The 17,055-nt window shown below is 51.3% G+C and overlaps 1 protein-coding gene and 1 non-coding gene across 21 annotated transcripts; one reads left to right on the top strand and one right to left on the bottom strand.

The window, feature by feature from the left end:
* Positions 1–21: 21 nt before the first annotated feature.
* Positions 22–16,759, bottom strand: IL17RC (interleukin 17 receptor C). Of its 20 annotated transcripts, none has more exons than XM_033210613.1 (19): positions 16,193–16,759; positions 16,092–16,113; positions 15,749–15,901; positions 15,424–15,498; positions 15,224–15,333; positions 13,302–13,413; positions 12,935–12,979; positions 9,286–9,425; positions 9,015–9,074; positions 5,055–5,109; positions 4,783–4,964; positions 4,640–4,690; positions 3,696–3,744; positions 3,444–3,565; positions 3,135–3,194; positions 2,648–2,696; positions 927–1,022; positions 772–810; positions 22–678 (listed from the first exon to the last, which is right to left on the bottom strand). In XM_033210613.1, the coding sequence occupies exons 1-19, from the start codon at positions 16,508–16,510 to the stop codon at positions 50–52; spliced, it is 2,367 nt and encodes a 788-aa protein (XP_033066504.1). In that variant the 5' UTR covers positions 16,511–16,759; the 3' UTR covers positions 22–49. The 20 variants fall into 20 exon arrangements, with proteins under 20 accessions (XP_033066504.1, XP_033066505.1, XP_033066511.1 ...); XM_033210614.1 differs by having other exon boundaries at positions 3,696–3,741; XM_033210620.1 differs by having other exon boundaries at positions 3,696–3,741; positions 16,406–16,759.
* Positions 14,742–14,846, top strand: LOC117084596. Its single transcript, XR_004437526.1, has one exon. It is a non-coding gene; the product is annotated as a U6 spliceosomal RNA (small nuclear RNA).
* Positions 16,760–17,055: the final 296 nt, after the last annotated feature.

Below are 17,055 nucleotides of genomic sequence, written 5' to 3'. Positions count from 1 at the left end.
CGGAGATGCGTGTGGGCCACATGGGTAGAAAAACAGCGTCTGCCTTTATTCAAGTCCCATCCCCCGCCCCAGGTCCCACCCCGCGTCCAGGCGCGGGAGTCCCCGGGGGATGGAAGTAGCTATCCAGGGCTGGCTGAAGGGCCCGGGACACTTGCTCCGCCCTCTCTTGGAGCCGCCTGGGACGCGGGGCGCGGGGCTGCTGCAGGGCCCCTAGGAAGTCCGGCAGTTGGGAGGGCAGTGAGAAGACGGGCACGGTGCGGAAAAGGGCGGGTACGGAGTCTGGGTGGAGCAGCCTGTCGAAGCAGGCCCCCACGTAGCGGCCGGGCGCCCGGCCCTGCAAGAAGTCGGGCAGCACGCAGCTGAGCGAGGCACGAAAGGCGTCGTGCGGGCCGTGCGCCCCGGGCGCGGACATCCCGTCCTGTAGCCACTCACTGCACAGCGCCACCGCCCCGGGCGAGAAGAGCAGGACCACCACGCCGCCCTCCTGCAGGGTCTGGCGCCGCTGCGCGTGGAACCAGGCCACGGGCCCCTGCGCGCTCATTTCACGACGGCTCCACAGGTCTACGGCCACGCGCAGCGGCAGCTGGCACAGCGCCGACGCCAGGGCGCCCACCAGGCGCTCGAAGCCCGAGTCATCGGCTGAGTAGAGGAGCAGAGCCGCGCGGCCCCTGGCGGCCGCTGCCGGAGAAAACAGATGGGGAGGGAAGAGGTGAGCTGGCAGAGGCCTGGCCCCCCGGGGCGGCCCCCCGCCCAGCGCGTGCTCCCACTCACCCCCCGAGCGGACGTCCTGTTTCAAGAGCCTCAGCCACCCTGTTAGGGGAGAGGGGCGGAGGCAGCCTGTGAGCTCGGCCGCCACCTTCCCTCGGAGAACTCCCACAGCCACTCTGGTCCTGCCCCTGGGGAATGGGGAGCCGGGAAGCGCTCACCTTTCGCGTGATCCTTTTTGAGAAGGAGGATGAGGGAAAGCGCAGCGGCAAAGAGTAGGCAGGCCAGCCACAAGAGGGCCCAGCGCTTGTGGATGTCTGGGAGACCCAGGGAAGAAGAGTTAGAAACTTACACTCACCTTCCACAGAGGAGAAAAACTGAGACTTGAGAAATGATTTGACCGCCGCGCGCGGTGGGTCACGCCTGTAATCCCAGCACTTTGGGAGGCCAAGGCGGGCGGATCACGAGGTCAGGAGTTCAAGACCAGCCTGGCCAACATGGTGAAACCCCGTCTCTACTAAAGATACAAAAAATTAGCCGGGTGTGGTGGCGCACGCCTGTAATCCCAGCTACTCGGGAGGCTGAGGCAGGAGAATCGCTGGAGCTCGGGAGGCAGAGGTTGCAGTGAGCAGAGATCGTGCCATTGCACTCTAGCCTGGCCGACAGGTTGAGACTCCTCTCAAAAAAAAAAAAAACATGATTTGTCCAAAGTCCACAGCACAGTGTCAGAGCCAGTGGATGAATATATAGCTCCATCTGTTTAGGGGTCTTTGAATAAGTAATGTCACCTTCTGCCTCAGTTTTCTCCTCTGTAAAATTGTAGCTATGTCACAGGGTTGGTATGAGGACTAAATATATTAATATATATAAAGCACTTAACACAATGCCGAGCATCTTAAGTGCTAAAATGTCAGCTCGTATTATTCTCCTCTAAGCTAGGGTTGCTGGGCCCTTGATCTTGCTGTCCTGGGTGTCTGCCACTATCTGGTGTCCCTGCCCTGTCTTTTTTTTTTGCCTCCAATCGATTTGCCTTGAATTAATTCATGCCAGCCTCAGAAATCTTTTAAAAATGTAAATTTGGGCCAGGCACGGTGGCTCATGACTATAATCCCAGCACTTTGGGAGGCCAAGGCGGGCGGATCACGAGGTCAGGAGTTCAAGACCAGCCTGACCAAGACGGTGAAACCCCATCTCTACTAAAAATACAAAAATTAGCCAGGCATGGTGGCGGGTGTCTATTAATCCACACTACCTGGGAGGCTGAGGTAGAGAATTGCTTGAATCTGGGAGGCAGGGGTTGCAGTTAGCTGAGATCGTGCCATTGCACTCCAGCCTGGGCGACAGAGCGAGACTCTGTCTCAAAAATAAATAATTAAAAAATATATATATATAATATATTATATATTATATATATATATATATTATATATATATATATATATATATTATATATATATTTGATTGTAACTCCTGCTGCTCTCAACATAAGATCCAAATCCCCTACATGGCTCCTGCATCTTTATCTCATGACAGAAACCTGCCTGTCCAAGACCCTCTATCTCTACCCCCTTCCCCTAGCTCAGTCTTCAGAGTTTTGCTGAAACCTTCCCCCTGAGCCCTTCACCCCACCCAGGTCAGGTCCACATTGTATGCATTTACAGCACTGAACACTGGTGGTGCTTCAGTAGCTCACACTTTAAATATAAGTGACTGGCTCATGTCTTGCTAGTCGTCTAGGGGTGGGGGGCAGTTATTTATCTTTTTGGTGTTCCTGGGATCCCTGCAAGCTCTCATCATATTTTTTGAGTGAGTGAAGGAATGACCCTCTGTTTATCTGATCTCAGGGAAGGACAAGGCCATTGCATGTGCTGTGCCCAAGAGTGGTCCCTGTCAAGATCCGCGCTCCTGGTACAGAAAGGAAAGGCAGTTCTTACAATACTCACATTTGTCCATGGAGCAGGCCCATAGTGCTCCCAAGTCATTATCCCATAGCTGTAAGATACAAACAGAACCAAATCCAGGGCACCAGCCAGGTGTTTAACATTCACTAAGCTCTGGTGGCCTGATCTGCAAATTCCCAGCATCAACTATGCATATCTCCCGGCTAAGGTTCCTGCAGCTGCTCTGCCTTTGTTTATGCTGTGCCCACTGTCTATGGTATGACTTCTTCCATACCAAATCTGGCATATAGGAAGAAATTCTTCCCGGAAGCTCTCCCTGGAACCCAAAACTTAGCACCTCTAGGTGTGGTCATCTGTTTACGGGTGTCTAGCCAACAGTGTGCTCCTTGGGGATAGGAACTATGCTTCGTCTACTCTTAACTTTCCCAGGGCTGAACATAAAATAAGCCTAAATAGACAGGAGGTGAGTGCTAGTTTTAGGCCTGTTGCCCCTGGGCATTGAAGTGGGGCCCTTCTGCCACCAGCTCACCTGCAGACATTGGCCTGACTGCAGGTCTTGTAGTAAGTACTCTCCAAGGCGAGCTGCCCTCTGCCAAGCCAAAGGATGGGGGCACTGTTACCTGGAGGTAGCACCCTTAGGGCAGCACCTACCAGGCTACAGCTGGGTAGAATGGGGTAGAGGGGATTGGGAGACTTTGGTGATGCCGCCGAATATGGCCGTGGTCTGAGTCACCCCCGTGTTCCCAGAGACCGGCACAGGGTGGATGGAGTGAAAATTTGAGACCAGGTGTGAGATGCATTTGGAGAGATCTGTGGAGGAGGGTCACCCAGTCCTAACCGTGGAGGCTTTGCTGGGTAGTGAAGTACAGCCACTGGGTTCCAAGGCACAGAGGGATCTGTTGTCCTGGGGGCCTCGTGTCTCCAACAGTAGCACATCGTCTTTGAGAGGCCCCAGGGAGTCTGGAAGGGGTGAGAGGCCACTCTGACCAAGACCCAATCTTGCTGGGATTGGTCACTTGCCCACCTCCCATGCCCTGACTTTCACCCCTAGGAGGTGGCCCTATCCCAGCCACCCCCAGGCCCAACTCACCAGCCCACAAGCACTCCTGCAGCTGCAGCTTCTCCCAGCTGTTCACCTGCTGGGAAGAGACCATGGTTAGGGCCACTAAGAAAAGCAAAAGCCAAAGGCAGAAAGACCAGAACAGGGCAGGCAACAAAAGGCCTGTTGAGTTGGGAATCTGCACTCAATCTGACCTTAGGCAGATGTGGATTCAAGGCTGGGTGATTAGGAGTCACTACATCTTTCTCTGCCCCAGCCTTGTGAGGTCATCTGTGTAAAGTGTCTTCTGACCCTAAAGCTGTTTTTATGTCTTACAAAGCATATTTTCCCCTCTCATCTAACCTTCTCAAAGAGATTCCCTTCTCACATGACCATTGTGCTAAAAATTGCAACCCCAGTCCCACCTTATCCCTTTCCCATAGTATTTGTATGCAATTTTAAGATATTATATAATTTATTTACAATGTCTGTTGGCTGCCTTTGTCCGTTACAATATAAGTTCTATGAGGGTAGAGATGTTAGGATCTATTACAAGTGCCTAAAACGGTGACTCGCACTGCTAAAAACATCTCGAATGAGTGAATATTCTTATAATCACCCTTTGAAACTGTAGAGTAACCCATTCTACATGTATGGAAATAGAATAAGGATAGCAATAACAAAAGTGGCTACATTGATTGAGCATTTAGTCTGTACGGATTCCTAAGGGGAAGCACTTCTCTTATTTCATCATCACAACCACTCCATGAGGCAGTTACTGTATTATCATCTGCATTAAACAGATGAGGAGACTGATGTTCAGAGAGGTGAAGTGACTTGCCCAGGGTCCCACGCACTGCTAAAGTAAATAGTGGAACTCCCAAAGAGGAAGCTGGCAACCACTATGCTTTAGCGGCCCAAGAACTAAGACCCCCTTGGCTAGGGGGTCTGCCCAGGTCCAGCCCCCAGCCCAGCACTCGGCACCCCTTTCTGACCTGAACACAGAGGTTAGGGTGGCCTTTCAGCAATGGGAACTCGAGAACCTTCTGTGGAAAGAGAGGAATGGGTGGGATCACAAAAGGGGGACCCTGGTTCCCACTCTCCCCTCACCACAGGAGGTGTCCTCTGCTTCACTTACGTCCACAGTGACATTCTCCCAGGAAAGCGGCGGGACCAGCGGCTGGCAGGGGTCCCCACCTGGAGCCTGCCAGCACAGTGCAGCTTCTGCGGGCAGTGAGCACGGCGCATCCAGCAGCCAGCTCTGCAGGGTCAGCAGTCGCAGCCGGGCTGCTCGCCAGAGGTTCTGGTGTGCGCGGGGGTCTGCAAGGAAAGGGCGCAGTCACCGCACGCTAGGCACCCATCGCTTGCAATGCCCCAGCCCCAACCCCAGCCCCAGGCCGGTCAGCTCACCCTCCCTGAAGGGGCAGATGTTTGTCCTAACGGAGTCAGGTTCCAGAGGCCACACCTGGAAAGGAAACGGGGGTCTGCTCAGGTCCCCTCCATGGGCATGTGCCTGGCCCTCTGCTAGACACTGGGGACACACTCATTCAGCAGATATTTCGCAAGTACGTGCTGGGTCTTCTTGCCTTTTACGAAACCTGGGGATGCTCACATCTATTCTCCCAGCAAACATAATGCTGGGCACTGGCAACATTTTCATTCAACAAACTTTTTTTTAATCTTATTTTTCTGAGATAGAGTCTCACTCTTGTCGCCTAGGCTGGAGTGTAGTGGTGCAATCTTGGCTCACTACAACCTCCGCCTCCCAGGTTCAAGCGATTCTCCCATCTCAGCCTCCTGAGGAGCTGGGATTATAGGCGTATGCCACAACGGCAGGCTAACTGGTTAATTTTTGTATTTTTAGTGGAGATGGGGTTTCACCACGTTGATCAGGCTGGTTTCGAACTCCTGACCTCAAGTGATCAAGTGATCTACCCGTCTCGGCCTCCCAAAGTGTTGAGATTACAAGTGTGAGCCACCACACCTGGCCCATTCAACAGACTTTTAATGGGTGCCTATCATTGTGTCTTAGCGGTATGACAGGCACAAGGGACCTTGGATACTTAAATATTTATTTATTTATTTATTTATTGAGACCAAGTCTCACTCTGTTGCCTAGGCTGGAGTGCAGTGGTGTGATCTCAGTTCACCACAACCTCCGCCTCCTGGGTTCAAGTGATTCTCCTGCCTCACCCTCCCGAGTAGCTGGGACTGCAGGCGTGCATCACCACGCCTGGCTTATTTTTGTACTTTTGGTAGAGACTGGGTTTCACTATGGTGGCCAGGCTGGTCTCAAACTCCTGACCTCGTGATCCACCCACCTTGGCCTCCCAAAGTGCTGGGATTACAGGTGTGAGCCACCACGCCTGGCGGATAATTAATTTTAATTCATTCCACAGTCACTTTGTGAGTACCTGGTATGTGTCGGGGAATGTGCTAAGTTCTAAGGACACATTCATTTATTCTTTCAACAGACGTTTTAAGAGTGCCTATTACGTGCATAACTCTGTGCTAAGCACTAGAGGTAATATATAAATTTATTCATCAAGCCTTTAGTTAGGAACACCGACTATGTGGCAGGCATTGTGTTTGGCAATGAAGACATTTAAATCACAGCATACATCTCATGAACATCTGCTGCGTCCTGTGGCTGTGCGAGGCAGTAAGATTTATTCACTCATTCAACAGTGAGGACCCTCATACTGTTACTTTGTTTAAAAACAAAACAAAACAATGAGTAGGTGCTATATGCCAGGCACCATGCAAGGCTCTTGCAAAGCTATTACATTTGAATTAGATATGATTTGCTTGCCTTCAAGGAAATCACAAACTCACACTTGTAGTAAGGATAAAATATTTATATAAATTAGTAAAGCACTCACTCATTTCATAATATTTATTGAGCATCTGTTGTGTACAAGAAGAAATTAGATGCCCAAATAAAAAAGGAAGTGATTGAGCTGGGTGTGGTGGCCCATCGCCACAAAACATTAAAAAATGAAAACAAGCTGGGCACGGTGGCTCATGCCTGTAATCCCAGCACTTTGGGAGGCCGAGGCGGGCAGATAATGAGATCAGGAATTTGAGACCAGCCTGACCAACATGGTGAAAACCCGTCTCTACTAAAAATACGAAAATTAGCCAGGTGTGGTGGCGTGTGCCTGTAATTCCAGCTACTTAGGAGGCTGAGGCAGGAGAATGGCTTGAACCTGGGAGGCAGAGGTTGCAGTGAGCCGAGATCACGCCACTGTACTCGCCACAGCACTCCAGCCTGGGCAAAAGAGTAAAACTCAATATCAAAAAGCAACAACACAAAAAAGGAAACAATTAGCCAGGCATGGTGGCCCATGCCTGCAGTCCCAGCTGCTCAGAGGCTGAGGCAGGAGGATCCCTTGAGCCTGGGAGGTTGAGGCTGCAATGAACTGTGTTCATGCCACTGCACTCTAGCATGGGTGACAGAGCAAGATGCTGTCTCTAAAAAAAACAAAAGAAAAAATTTTAAGAAAATAAAAGAAATGGCCGGGCGCGGTGGCTCAAGCCTGTAATCCCAGCACTTTGGGAGGCCGAGACGGGCGGATCACGAGGTCAGGAGATCGAGACCATCCTGGCTAATACGGTGAAACCCTGTCTCTACTTAAAAATACAAAAAACTAGCCGGGCGACGAGGCGGGCGCCTGTAGTCCCAGCTACTCGGGAGGCTGAGGCAGGAGAATGGCGTAAACCCGGGAGGCGGAGCTTGCAGTGAGCTGAGATCCGGCCACTGCACTCCAGCCTGGGTGGCAGAGCAAGACTCCGTCTCAAAAAAAAAGAAAAAAAGAAAATAAAAGAAATGAAGTGATAAATGGACAAGGAAAGATAGAAGTGCAAGGGGATTTGGAACTAGGAGAGGCTGGGTGGTTGGGGAAAAGCTTTGGGAAAGAGGTGAGGGTATTTGAAGTAATGGGAACCACCTGAGAAAAGGCAGGGAGATGGGTGTATCTTGGTAAGTAGCTCCACTGGATGTAACAGTGTTCTCATGAAGGGGAATCATGGGGAAAATACAGTGAAAAGGCACCACTGGGGGCAGAATATGGGCCCAGAAGGCCAGGAAAGTGATGGGAAGGGAGGGGAGCTTGGAAGTATTGAAACAGTCTAGAAAAGAGATGATAGAGCCCCAAGCTGGACTGAGATGGAGAGGAGGGGGAAAGAGAATGAGAGACATTAATGTCAGAGGTAAGATGGATGAGACCTGATGACCAATTAAATGTGCAATCAGGGGCCAGTCATGGTGGCTCATGCCTGTAATCCTAGTACTTTGGGAGGCCGAGGCGGGTGGATCATGAGGTCGAGAGATCGAGACCATCCTGGCTAACAAGGTGAAACCCTGTCTCTACTGAAAATACAAAAAAATTAGCTGGGCGTGGTCACAGGCACCTGTAGTTCCAGCTACTCAGGAGGCAGAGGCAGGAGAATGGCGTGAACCCGGGAGGCGGAGCTTGCAGTGAGCCAAGATCGCGCCACTGCACTTCAGCCTGGGTGACAGAGCAAGACTCCGTCTCAAAAAAAAAAAAAAGTGCAATCAGGGCCAGCCACAGTGGCTCATGCTTATAATCCCAGCACTTGGTGGGAGGCTGAGGTGGGAGGATAACGTAAGCCCAGGAATTCAGAACAGCCTGGGTAACATAGCAAGACCGCATTTCTACACAAAACAAAAAAACTAGCTGAGTATGGTAGTGCTCACCAGTAGTTCCAGCTACTTGGGAGGCTGAGGCAGGAGGATCACTTGAACCCAGGGGGCTGAGGCTGCACTGTGCCATGATTGTGCCACTGCACTCCAGCCTGGGCAACAGAGTGAGACCTTGTCTAAAAAAATAAATAAATGTGCAGAGGAAGAGGAAAGAGCCAGCATATTTAAGCCTGGATGTGGCACACATTCTTATAACAGCCCCAAGAGGCTGTTACTATTATTATTCCCATTTTATAGACGAGAAACAGGCTCACAGAGGTGAAGTGACTTGCCCAAGGTTACACAACTAGCAAATGGCAAGAGCCAAGATTTAAACCAGTCCAAGTTCATAGCACATGCTCTGCCCTCCAGGGGAACATAAAGACAGAACTGGAGGAGTAGGGAAAGGCTTCAAGGAGAAGGTGACATTTGAATGGGGCCATGAAGTGTCAGTAGGAGTTCTGTGGAGGATCAGGGAGAGCATTCAGGGAATGTAATAGAAGAGCATAGGACAGCAAGGGTCAAGGGAGGGCCAGCCACCCCAGGGAGCCATAGTCTCCACCTCAATGAAGGGTTTGAAGAATGGTGAGACCAGGAAGGCAGGGATCACCCCCATCATCATCTTCCCACTCCTCTTCTGGCACCCAGCTACACTCTGCTCCTACCTGAATACAGAGGCAGGGAACCAGGTCTGTGTGGTTCAAGGTAATAATCTGCGGTCCAGTCTGTGGAACAAATAAAGGAAGGAGGTTGGAGAAGATAAGGAGGAAGAGGAGGAGGCCAAAGTCAAGGAAACCAGGAAGGCAGAAGTTCCCCCACCAGTGTTCCCTTGCTTGGGGTGAGTCCTCTTCAAGGGTCCTCTTTGATAAGGCACTGCATCCTTTGCACAGGCATTGGCCTACAGTGGGAATGGACTTGGGAAGGGGGAGGCCTCACCAGGTTTTTGTGCCACCGGGGTTTTGGGGGGCCCTGGACCTGATTCCAGTACAGGGAGAGGCCAAAGTGCTGCTCCTCAGAGACATTCAGAACTAGATGCACATTGTCACCATCTGCTGACACGTTGAGCCAGGGCAGGGCTGGTGGGAGAGGCAAAGAGAGAGAGCACAGCTTAGACTTCCTCACCTCTTCTGCATACCTGACTGACTCTTTGGAGTTTCTTTCAAACCCCTTAGACTGGGAGGCTCTTGGAGGACAGAGTGTGTGTCCTCACCTCAGACCAGACTTTGCCCCTAGCAGCTGCCCAGAGCTAAGCCTGTGGAGGCCCTAATGTGTGGTCTGAGGACACCTATTTTCCCTCTGCAGCCAGAAAGATCTGTAACTTCTTTTTTTTTTTTTTTTTTTTTGAGACGGAGTCTCGCTCTGTCACCCAGGCTGGAGTACAGTGGCCGGATCTCAGCTCACTGCAAGCTCCGCCTCCCGGGTTCACGCCATTCTCCTGCCTCAGCCTCCCGAGTAGCTGGGATTACAGGCGCCCGCCACGTCGCCCGACTAGTTTTTTGTATTTTTAGTAGAGACGGGGTTTCACCGCGTTAGCCAGGATGGTCTCGATCTCCTGACCTCGTGATTCACCCGTCTCGGCCTCCCAAAGTGCTGGGATTACAGGCTTGAGCCACCGCGCCCGGCCAGATCTGTAACCTCTTTAAAACAAGTCATTTTCCTCTGCTCAGAACTGTGACCTTTCTGATCTCACCTCTTGACACTTGTGTCCTTTTTTTTTTTTTTTTTTGAGGGGCAGTCTCACTCTGTTGCCCAGGCTGGAGTGTAGTGGTGCAATAGCTCACTGCAACCTCCACCTCCTGGATTCAAGCGATTCTCTTGCCTCAGCCACTTGAGTAGCTGGGATTACGGGCATGCATCACCATGCCCGGCTAATTTTTGTATTTTTAGTAGAGATGGGGTTTCGTTCATGTTGGACAGGCTGGTCTTGAACTCCTGACCTCAAGCAATCCTCTTGCCTCAGCTTCCCAAAGTGCTGGAATTGCAGACGTGAGCCACCATGTGCAGCCTATGGCACTTGTGTCCTTAATAACTCTGCTGCAGTGTTATTAGGGACCTCCTTACTATTTCTCTCTCTTTTTTTTTTTCTTGAGACAGTGTCTCACTCTGTCACCCAGGCTAGAGTGCAGTGGTGCAATCTTGGCTCACTGCAAGCTCTGCCTCCCGGGGTTCACGCCATTCTCCTGCCTCAGGCTCCCGAGTAGCTGGGACAACAGGCACCCACCACCACGCCCAGCTAACTTTTTTGTATTTTTTGTAGAGACAGGGTTTCACCGTGTTAGCCAGGATGGTCTCGATCTCCTGACCTCATGATCTGCCCGCCTTGGCCTCCCAAAGTGCTGGGATTACAGGCGTGAGCTGCCACGCCTGGCCCCCTCCTTGCTATTTCTTAAACACCCCTGACATACTCCCACCCCAGGCCCTTTGTGCTGGCTATTCTCTCTTACCTCAGATATATGGCTCCTCTCTCACCTCTTTCAGGTCTCTGCTCACCAGACTGAGACCATCCCTGACCTCTGCCACTCCCAACCTTCCCCACCCCTTCCACAAATGTTCTCCTTAGCGCTAATCACCGTCTAACTTACTGCATTCTTCACATTTCCATGTGTTTGTTGTGTCCTTCCTCACCGCCCCCCCAACCCTGACACCAGTTCCATAGGGTCGGGGTTTTTTGTCATCTTGATTTATTGATTTATTAATATTTCCAGTGTCCAGGGATTTGCCTGGTACACAGAAATTACTCAATAAATATCTGTTGAATAAATGAATCAATGTCTACTTAATGAAGGAAGAAATGAAATGCATGATATATGTCTGTGTTTTCTTTTTTTTTTTTTTTTCTGAGTCTGGCTCTGTCGCCCAGGCTGGAGCGCAGTGGCCGGATCTCAGCTCACTGCAAACTCCGCCTCCCAGGTTCACGCCATTCTCCTGCCTCAGCCTCCTGAGTAGCTGGGATTACAGGCGCCCACCACCTCGCCCGGCTAGTTTTTTGTATTTTTTAGTAGAGACGGGGTTTCACCGTGTTAGCCAGCATGGTCTCGATCTCCTGACCTCGTGATCCACCCGTCTCGGCCTCCCAAAGTGCTGGAATTACAGGCTTGAGCCACCGCGCCCGGCCTATATGTCTGTGTTTTCAAAACTCTGGTGTTGAATAGTCTTTAATTAGAGTTGTCAAAGAGGCATGCCAACTTTAATTTTAAGAAGCCAAAAAGAGGCCGGGCGCGGTGGCTCAAGCCTGTAATCCAGCACTTTGGGAGGCCGAGACGGGTGGATCACGAGGTCAGGAGATCGAGACCATCCTGGCTAACACGGTGAAACCCCGTCTCTACTAAAAATACAAAAAATTAGCCGGGCGATGTGGCGGGCGCCTTAGTCCCAGCTACTCGGGAGGCTGAGGCAGGAGAATGGCGAGAACCCGGGAGGCGGAGTTTGCAGTGAGCTGAGATCCGGCACTGCACTCCAGCCTGGGCGACAGAGCGAGACTCCGTCTCAAAAAAAAAAAAAAAAAAAAAAAGAAGCCAAAAAGAAAATGAAGTTGAAAAAATTTAGTAATTCAGAAAACATCACAGTATTTATGTATTGATCTGGGTGCTAGTTATGCAAGTGTATACATACATAAAAATGAATTGGCTGGAGGCCACGACTCACGACTGTAATCCCAGCACTTTGGGAGGTCGAGGCGGGAGGATCACGAGGTCAGGAGTTCAAGACCAGCCTGGCCAACATGGTGAAACCCCACCTCTACTAAAAATACAAAAATTAGCTGTGTATGGTGGTGCATGTCTGTAATTCAGCTACTTGGGAGGCTGAGGCAGAAGAATCACTTGAACCCAGGAGGCGGAGGTTGCAGTGAGCTGAGGTCGTACCACTACACTACAGCCTGGGTGACAGAGAAAGACTCTGCCAAAAAAAAAAAAAAAAAAAAAGAACTGGACATGAAAATCAGTACCCTTTACATACTTTCATGTATGTATGTTATACGCAATAAAAAAGAAAATATAAAACCAAAGCAAAATCCAAATAGTACATGGGAAAAAAGTCAGACCTTTGACTTTCTTAGCTTTTATTTCAAGTTTTTTGTTTTTTGTTTTTTGTCTTTTGAGACAAGAGTCTTGTTCTGTCACCCAGGCTGTAGTGCAATGGTGCAGTCTCGGCTTACTGCAGCCTCTGCCTCCCAGGCTCAAGTGATTCTCCTGCCTCGGCTTCGCAAGTAGCTGGGACCACAAATGCACACCACGATGCCCTGTTAATTTTTGTGTTTTTGGTAGAGACGGGGTTTTGCCATGTTGCCCAGGCTGGTCTCGAACTTTTGAGCTCAAGTGATCCTCCCACCTCCCAAAGTGCTGGAATTATAGGCGTGAGCCACTGAGCCTGACCCAAGATTCATCTTTCTATTCCCAGTGCTTAGCACAGAGGAGCAGATACTGCAATTAATGTGTTATGAATGAATGAATGAATGAATGAATGAATGAATGTGTTCTGTGAGCTTCTGAGATGTGGCACCCCATATCAGAAGTGGACTCCAAGGGTCTCTCATACTCTAGACCCTGCCCCTCCCTCCTCCCAGCCCACTGGCCCTAGCCCCTACCCCAGCAGCTCGGGATGCTGTTCCGGACTTCGAGCCCCCTGCAGTCTGGGGAGAGATCACAGAAGAGCCTCCAGTGGGGCTGGGGGCCGAGGAAAGAAGTGGGGGCAATCTGACTCCCAGGAGGGCATTAAGAATGGCTCCCCATCCCCTGCATACCACCCACATCTATCCAATGCTCAAAGCACCTTCCCCAGGGGCTGGAAAGCCACGTCACCCAGGGAGAGAAGGTCCAAGGGACTGACTCTGGGAAGGATTAGAGCTCAGACCCCTGCCAGAGAGTGGATGGAGGTAGAAGAGGGTGAAAGCAGGAGGGGGAGTGACCAGAGGGGACAGAGGCTATGGGGCCAGGACTTGGGGGTCCACTTACCAGGCAGCTGCTGTGTGAGGTTGAGCTCCTTCTCGTACCTGGGCTGAGTATAGGACCAGATTCGTACCTCACTCCCTAGGGCAGCCTCGAAGCAGTCATATACTACAGAGCCCTGTGAGGAGAGGGGTGGGGAAGGCTGGTGGTGCAGGGCTCAGATCCAGGCCAAGGGCTGTGGGATCATCTGCAGGGACCACTGTGCTCACTGCCCTTCTCCCACAACCAATGACTGTATTTATACTGTATAGCCTGAAATCTACCATTCACCTTTCCTTCAAGAGGCCTCAATTCTAAAGCAAATGTCCTCAGTAAGAGTGTCACCAGGACGGGAAAAGGCCCTAGACATTTAAACCCCTGCCCCCACCCTGCTGTGCTAGATCACCTGGCCAAAGCTAAGGAGATGAGATACCCCAGCGCCATGTGGGATGCCCCTCCCCACAGAAGTGGTTCTCCCATTCAACCCAGTGCCTCAGTGTTCCTTACAACTACTTGTGACATGGACCAAGCAGATGTTCTCCCAATCTACAGTTCTCCAGATAAAAGGATATTGGCTGGCGGCTGGAGGTTGGAGGGTTTGAGTGATTTGACCCCAGTGGAAATAGATCTTCCAAGCACATGTGGCCTCCTGAGGCAGGGAGAAGCCCCAACACCCTGCCCCATGGTACTTACACCATGGTAAATATATCATGGTATGTATGGTAGGACTCTTCTTTTGGTCCAAGAGTACAGAGAAGTGCATCCAGCCCACAGACCTCCCCTTTTCAAGCCTCACTTTCTCTATCTGGAAAATGAGGATAATAATAATGCCTAGTTCATCAGGTAGCTTTGAGGATTACAAAAGAATTAAATTTATCGAAATTCTTCAGTGCCAGGCATTACATCCAGTGTTTTACAGGTATCAACTTAGTTTATTTTCATAACAGTCATATGAGGTGGGACTATTCTTTTTTTTTTTTTTTTTTTTTTTTGAGACGGAGTCTCTCTCTGTCTCCCAGGCTGGAGTGCAGCGGCGGGATCTCGGCTCACTGCAAGCTCCGCCTCCTGGGTTCACGCCATTTTCCGGCCTCAGCCTCCTGAGTAGCTGGGACTACAGGCACCCACCACTATGCCCGGCTAATTTTTTGTATTTTTTTAGTGGAGATGGGGTTTCACCGTGTTAGCCAGGATGGTCTCGATCTCCTGACCTCGTGATCTGCCCGCCTCGGCCTCCCAAAGTGCTGGGATTACAGGTGTGAACCACCATGCCCAGCCGGGACTATTCTTTTTTTATGTGGCAAAAAAAAAAAAAAAACTTTAAGAGATGTTTCACAAGGAAGTTACACAAATAGCCAATAAGCATGTGAAAAAAGTGCTCAACTTCATCAGTCATTGGGAGATACAAATTAAAACCACAATGATAAACTGCTACATATGCAGTAAAATTATTACAATTACAACACCTATGCTTGTTTTGGCACCGCATATACTACAACTGGAACAATACAGAAAAGATTAGCATGGCCCCTGCCTGAGGATGACATGCAAATTCATGGAAGGTTCCGTATATTTAAAATTCAAATATATTTAATTTAAAAATAAAATAAAATTACACCATCAAGTGCTGGCAAAGATGGGAAGCAACTAGAACTCCCATACACTGCTGGTGGGAGGGTAAAATAGTAGAAGCACCCAGGAAAACTGCTTGGTGGTTTCTCATAGTCAAGCATATGAAGTACAACTATTCTTATCCCCATTTTACAGGCATAAAAGCTGAGGCATAACAGGCTGAAGGGACTTGGCCACAGCGCTGATCAGAATCAAAAGAATAGTCCCACCTCACATGGCTGTTGTGAGAAATAAGTTGATACCTGTAAAATACTGACTGTAATGCCTGGTACTGAAGGGTTTCAATAAATTTAATAAATAAATTTAATTATTTTGCATACCACAGACTGACCAAACTGCACAAGGGCAGCAGGCACTTGCACCTCCAGCAGGACGCAGCGGGTAGTAGGGTAGGCCTGGAAGGAGAGCACGACTTGGGCCTGGAGAGAGGCTGTGGGCAACAGGGCAGGGGTCGGTCAGGCCCAGGAGCAGCAGGCCAGGCCTTGGCATGGGGCACTTGGGCCAGCCAGGTTCTCCTCACCATTCCTAGGTTCCTCCACCCCTGGATCAGCCGCTCCTCCAAACTTTTCCTCATCTTCAGGTTCTTCCCAGTGCCCTAGAAGGACCCAAGAGCAAGGCCCTGGGTGAGGCCCCCTGCTCTGGGCTGACTGGCTTTGGGGTTGGCTTCCTTCTGGAAAGCCCAGTGCTGGGAAGCAGAGGCTGGGGAGACCACACTGGCCTGGAGTCCTTCTGCTGGTGTCCTCCAGGAGAACACTGAGGATGCCCAGCGCTGCCTGAGAGATTCCCTGGCTCTCATGCCCACCCCAGACACACTCAAATGCACTGTCACAGGATGACTTGCTCACCATGCACGGCCAAGTGGACAGCCACACGCACACAGAGGTCACAGTAGGTCTCCTTGCGGCACCTCAGCACCAGCTCTGTCTGCAGGTGCGTAGGCGACAGCACGGGGCCCGGAGCAGGCACGATGTCCCCAGGCAGGCAGAGTATGTCACTGTCTGTGTGTGGAGGGGTGGGTGGGAGCTGAAGCTGTTCCAAGCCCAGAATTTGGTGGCACCTGACATACCCAGAGAGCCAAAGAACTTGGCTCACCGGGGCTGAGGTGGGCATGGAGGGCATGGACCTGAGGCACAGCTCTGCTCCCTTCAGCCAACCTGGGAAATTCTTTTTAAAAGTAGGGATACTTACCCCAGAGGTGGCAGGAGAGGCCCTGGGAAGGAAGGAAAGGAGAGTCAGAATTTGTGCCCCCACCTTCTAGGCACTGTTCTCTGCCTAAGACCTCCACCTACCTTTTTCTGGGGCTCCGTATTCCCAGACCCTCCCAGAGGAAGACAGACCCAGCTCTTGCCCCTTCCCCATTCTTCTCTTCTCCCATCAGCACCAGACAGACCAGACAGGGCAGTTCTGGCGGTGGCAGCAGTGACAGGAGCCAGGCTAGGGCTTTGCTGAGCCAAAAACTGAACTCTGAGCCTTCCCCCATCTCCCCAGGGTTCCAGACTCACCGGAGAGCAGTGGGTAGCATCCTGAGGCCCCACAAGCCTCTCCAGAGAAAGGACAATGGGGCTTCGACCCAGTGCCAAGGACAGCAAGAACCAGGGCACAGGCATCTTCTAGATGCCAGGCAGCACCCAGGCCTGAGGCCCTGTGCTGCCCCCCCTAAGGGGGGCAGACACCCTACCCCTGACCCTAGTCAGCCCGTGTCTGTGGGTGGCAGGGGCTGGAATCCCTCCCCAGCCTCCAGAGGGGGCAGAGGGGGCTGTGCTGGATAGTTTGTGCACTCCCTGTCCTGCGAGTTCCAACTCTCGTCCTACTTCCAGTCCGGAGTGGTTTCGTTTTGGCTCCCGGCAGGCAGCCGACTGTTCCCGCCCCTCTCTGTCCCTCCCACCAACACCAGGCTTGGGAGCCAGCAGCCTTGGACTAGGGTGGTGGCCCCACCTCCTCCTTCTTTGGCTCTCCTCTCCCTCTGCTGATACCTGGCTGGGAGGGGCCCCGAAGAAGACAGCAAATGCATCATGGCTGAGTAAGGGAGCTCTTACTCACTCCAGCAGCCCTAAGGAGGACACAGCCCTGGAGTCCTGGGCCCACTAGGTCTCCCCTTACTAGGCACACTCGGTCGCCTCACACACTCTTTGGGCCTCAGTAATCCTTTGTG

This window comes from Trachypithecus francoisi, unplaced genomic scaffold (assembly GCF_009764315.1).
Source record: "Trachypithecus francoisi isolate TF-2019V2 unplaced genomic scaffold, Tfra_2.0 Lachesis_group0, whole genome shotgun sequence".
Taxonomy (NCBI): domain Eukaryota; kingdom Metazoa; phylum Chordata; class Mammalia; order Primates; family Cercopithecidae; genus Trachypithecus; species Trachypithecus francoisi.
Note: the sequence above shows the minus strand (reverse complement) of the source record. Positions and strands in the feature narration are given on the sequence as shown.